The 4,840-nt window shown below is 35.6% G+C and overlaps 1 protein-coding gene across 1 annotated transcript; it reads right to left on the bottom strand.

Annotated features, from left to right (window-relative positions):
• Positions 1-29: 29 nt before the first annotated feature.
• On the bottom strand, positions 30-4,834 carry LOC102202484 (receptor-type tyrosine-protein phosphatase H-like). Its single transcript, XM_005755731.1, has 12 exons — positions 4,805-4,834; positions 4,426-4,689; positions 3,476-3,748; positions 2,723-2,980; positions 2,370-2,600; positions 1,414-1,671; positions 1,165-1,258; positions 1,028-1,081; positions 834-915; positions 594-684; positions 406-482; positions 30-227 (listed from the first exon to the last, which is right to left on the bottom strand). The coding sequence occupies exons 2-12, from the start codon at positions 4,568-4,570 to the stop codon at positions 57-59; spliced, it is 1,734 nt and encodes a 577-aa protein (XP_005755788.1). The 5' UTR covers positions 4,571-4,689; positions 4,805-4,834; the 3' UTR covers positions 30-56.
• Between the last annotated feature and the right edge of the window lie 6 nt (positions 4,835-4,840).

The raw sequence follows: 4,840 nt of genomic DNA, 5'->3' as shown, positions 1-4,840 counted from the left end.
TTCTTTGTGAAGTGACCAGTATGTTTCCTCCTGACAACAACTTCCTTGAAAGACTATCAATAAAACATTTTAAGATTTTCCTGAAGACTTACCCGCCCTCCTTCAATGCAGTTTGTTACCATAACGATCCTCTTAACTCTTTGTTCCCAAATCATTCTCCAGAAATCATTAACAGTAGAGGGCAGAGGGCCCTGAGTGGCAATGTACTCTCTGTTACTGCTGTAGCCCTGAAAAGCAGTGGACAAAGTTAATATGTAGACTAATTTAGCTTGTATATCTTCTGCTCGTTATAGAAATGAAAAAAGAAAGCTCATGAAATCGCACAAAGGTGCTTGTTTATATGCTTTCTGTATGGTGTAGTTATAAAGAGCTCTTCACTGAACTTTATCTTAATGTAACACTTACCGGCATGTAATTGGCATTGATATAGTCTGAAATTCCATCAGGATCTGATGTAGTGAGCTTCACACGACACCAGTCATCTAATATGAGAAAACAGGTGATTTAACTCCAGTGCACCTCCAGTAGTCCTGACATAGACTGCTAGACTGAGCTCACAACAGCACGGTTCAACAGTCAGAGGAGAGACTCACATGGCAAGACGTTATTGAAACGATTCTTCGCTTTGTTTTCAGGTAGAATAGCAGTCTTTCGTGTCTGGTCTGTTCCAACAGGAGCGAGGCACTGCATGAACGTAGCAGATAACAAAGCATGAAACTGAGATACTGGCCATCGTAAAACGAATAAAATGGTAAGAAATAAAACAGTAAAGACACAAAAACAGGAACACACAGAAGCAGAAGAGGAAAAAAAATCTTGATCTTTTTATGCACCTCATATTCCTCGCTGAAGCCTCTGTTCTCATCCAAACTCAGCTGATGGAAGTGGTCCGGAAACTTTGCAGCAGGAATAGATCTAAAAATAAATAAATAAATAAAACATAACTCTCTCAATTTTATTAATTAATTTTGCCATAATTAATGTTTTTCTTCATTGTGGGTAATTGTCATTGTAAAAAAACACTTACTTGCTCTGTGTGTTAGATACTTTGGATCCACCAATGAATGAAGACTTCTTTCTGCTGCAGGATCAAAATTAAGACATTAAATTTGATAAATGTATTAATTTAATTTACTTTATTCTTGTCGGTGAAGTGAGACCCACCTAATAATATCTGGTCTTTTGAGGAAAATTAAGACAACCAGAGCGACCAGGAGACCAAAAAGAAGCACACCAAATACGGACCCTGCAATAACTCCTAAAGGGAGCAAAAGCATAATTAGCAATGAAGTTGAAAAGTTTAGAGGTTTATTTTTTACTTGCGTGAAATGAAACAATCAAGTCAAAGTTGAAAATACTGTATACTGTTATGATTACAAGCAGCAACATGGTAATATAGTTACTTTTACTCACCCCTTGGATCAGTTTGGCAGTAAAACACATGCGGTTCAGAACTCCTCACCCCAGACTGTGAAGTTACAGACACCTTATATTCTTTGGCAGGTTGGAATCCACTGATTGTGATCTCAGTTTCAGGACTAGCTACTGTGTGAGTCTTTCCAGTCACATTCACCTCCGCATTGGTCCACTCGCCCTCTGGGTCTGTCCATTTAATAAGAACAGAGTATCCAGCTGCCCAGTACTCACAGTGAGCATTTAGATTAGGAGGAACTGAGTAAAACAAGAAAAAGGTTTTACAGTCATAACTAAAGCAGAAAATATATGACTTATAGTAAATATAATGAAACTTTTTATACTACAAAACTTTGTTCTAAAGTAGAAAAAGTAGAAATTTGTTCTAAAGTAGAAAGATTATTTGTCTTACTTTTAGGTCAAAGCAGTGCTCTTATTCTTTAAAAAGTTAATAATAAATTTTTGGATTTTCATATAAAAACAAAGAATGAAGACCTCAAACTTAGACATTGAAAGAATTACTCAGTCTGTATATAATTATAATTAAAAAACAATCTGTAGCAATGATTGATTAACAGCTCAAGTCACAAAAATAATTCCTGCCTTACAGAAGTTAGAATTTTCTGTTTTAGCCTTTTTAATTTGTTGAGATTATTTATCAAAACTAATAAGTTAGTTAATAATAAAATGATACTTGGTTGAAACTCATGTATTCATACTGAATCATATTAAATATGTGTGTTAACCTGTGGTATATAAATCGTACATAAAATTATTTTTCTGCAATAAACTTTTTCAAGATTAAAATTTGAATGCAAGAGTAAAAATTAAAAACTAAATCACAAGAATTCACACTTCATCTTTCAGGAAAGTTAAAGTTATTACTTTATGATCTTAAAAACTAATTTACAGATTAAAAATATGCTAGTCCTTCAAATGGTTTCTGTTGTACTCACGAATTGTTAATTTGTGTTCACACTGCAGGAAAACTCTGGAAGACTTTTCATAGACAAGAGAGATGTTATAGGTGGCACCAGGGTAAAGTCCAGTAAATGACACATTTTCATGTCCATTACTGACATGAACGTTAGATCCATTATAGGCGCTTGCGGTCGAAAACAAGCCTTCAATCTTTGCTTTGATTGATGAGTTGGTAACTTTCCAGTCTGCACTGGCACAGTCTATGGCTGAAATGGGTGAGAAAATAGTTATACGCAAGAACCTGATTCTTTTTTTATACAACTCATTGAATAGAGACAAGAAAAAGTTATAAAAGTCTAACACAGAGATGTTTTGGGGGTTTGTTTACCTGTTACTGTGAAATTCGTATAAGGAGTGCTCCTGAGTCCAGCAAACACTGTGGTTAAGCTGAAATCATACTGTGATCCAGGCTGAAGAGATGTCACTACTTTTCTGATTGTATCTGAGGAGACGTCTGACACACTATCTGACACACCACCATTGATTTGAAGCTCGTATTGCCAGGCTTTATTCATGTTCTCCCACTCTAGAGTTATGCTGTTAGTAAATCGTTCAGTCACACCGATCCAAGGCACCACTGGTGGAACTGAAAAAACAAAAACAAAACTCAGAAGTGGAATTTGTTCATCTTTTTCTTTTAAAATGAAATACAGGAGTATAGAGCTAGTTCAGTTATCACAAGCTTTTACATACTTAAGCCTGAATAGGTGTGTGAGCTGGCACTCAGCATTAAAATTAATTGAATAAATAATAACTATATATACAAATAATAAAATAATTACATATAAAATATTATGATTAAGCATGCTGCTTGCTAAGAGCACATCATTTATATTTGCTGCTCTATTACAAGCACAAGCCTATCATCAGGGTTAGATGCACACTTCCTTCTTCTCAGAGATATGGTTGGTGGGTGGAGCCTTGATGGATAAGTGGCACTGCAGGCCAGAAGGAAAACATGGACATTTCACTTGGACTTATATTGCCCTTTTAAATATATTGTATCAGGAGCTAAAGATGAAATAAAGACAATTTTACAAAGGAAAACAAACAGTTTAAAAAACCCCACTTGATTACATACCTGTCGGTGCACTAAAGTTGTATCCAGAGCTGCTGACGTTCTCAAACACAGTAAAGAGGGTAAAATTGTAGTTTGTCCCAGCAGTCAGAGAAGAGACCACACATGTAACTGATGCACCTGATGTCGTGCATCCGTCCATGTCATTCTTGCCAATAACAATATTATCGCTGTCATATTTTAGGATGTATGTTAGTATGTCGTTAACCTTCTTCCACATCAGAGTTATACTGTTCTCATTTTGTGTCACAGTCATATTGTGGACATTTTCTGGAGCTGAAAGAGGACAAAGAATGATTTCAGAAGAATACAAAATCTGAGACATATTTTTAAAAAATACTGTGGGTCAGAAGCATAAATAGATGTTACTTTTTCCTTTTAAGGCACTCATAGTGACAAGCAACACACATATGTTAATAAATAAATGAAGCTCTGGTCTCATTTAGTCAGATTCAAATGCAGTTGCTGTGAATTATAAGGAGCTAAAGATGAAATAAAGACAATTTTAAAAAGTCTGATTCACAAATGACCTCCCTAAGTAACCATTTTGGTTTCCTAAGCTTTTAGTAAGTATAAAAATCTGATTTCAAGTTTCTCCTGTCTAATGTTGTAAATGTACATCAGACAAAAAAGCACCTCACCAAGTCCCTCTCAAGGCTTATGACTGTTTTAGATGTTTTTAATTTGTTAACCTCCTAAACCAGTCTAGGATTAAAGGTGGGGGTAGTATTTGACATGTTCAGTGTTACAATATTTATGTTATGAGGAGCTATTATATAAGCATGGTCCAAAAAAACTGTAACTGTAAAAACCATTGCAAACGTTTATTTACAAATCACATTACATCCCCAACATTACCCATCTGTTGTAAAGAAACCTAAATACAGGAGTTTGTGAGAGGATTTTCCATAAGTAAAACATCCAGTAACACACAAGTCTTCATGATCACCCACCTGTCACAGCAGTAAAAGAGTATCCAGTGCTGCTGACTCCCTCAAACACAGTGATGAGAGTGAAGTTGTACTTTGTCATAGCAGTCAGAGGAGACACCTCATATATAATGGGTCCCTCTTCAGAAACACTGATATTCTTCTCCATGTCAGTGCTGTTATTATACTGTAGGATGTATTCTGGGATGTTTTTAACCTTTTCCCATTGCAGTGTTATGCTGGTCTCATTTTGTTGCACCACAGTCACATTATTAACACGTTGTGGAGCTAAAGATAACAGAGGAAAGTGTCTTTGACAATAAAACTCTCCATCAGCTAAAGTTTCAATTACTAATTAGCTGGTCCATTCTGGCATATTTATCTATATTAGAGAAAATCTTACCAGTGACTGCGGTGCAGTTTACTCCACTGCTACTGA

Source organism: Pundamilia nyererei, unplaced genomic scaffold (assembly GCF_000239375.1).
Source record: "Pundamilia nyererei isolate P.nyererei 1_Seehausen unplaced genomic scaffold, PunNye1.0 scaffold02728, whole genome shotgun sequence".
NCBI lineage: Eukaryota > Metazoa > Chordata > Actinopteri > Cichliformes > Cichlidae > Pundamilia > Pundamilia nyererei.
This window is presented reverse-complemented; position numbering and strand designations above follow the sequence as displayed.

Excerpts from the sequence above, each read along its gene's own strand:
- LOC102202484 (XM_005755731.1), bottom strand. The coding sequence starts at position 4,570 with ATGGAGAAGAATATCAGTGTTTCTGAAGAGGGACCCATTATATATGAG. Across the intron at positions 685-833 it reads GCTTCAGCGAGGAATATGAG|TGCCTCGCTCCTGTTGGAAC; the intron begins GTGCATAAAAAG and ends ACGTTCATGCAG. Across the intron at positions 483-593 it reads TTTCAATAACGTCTTGCCAT|ATGACTGGTGTCGTGTGAAG; the intron begins GTGAGTCTCTCC and ends TTCTCATATTAG.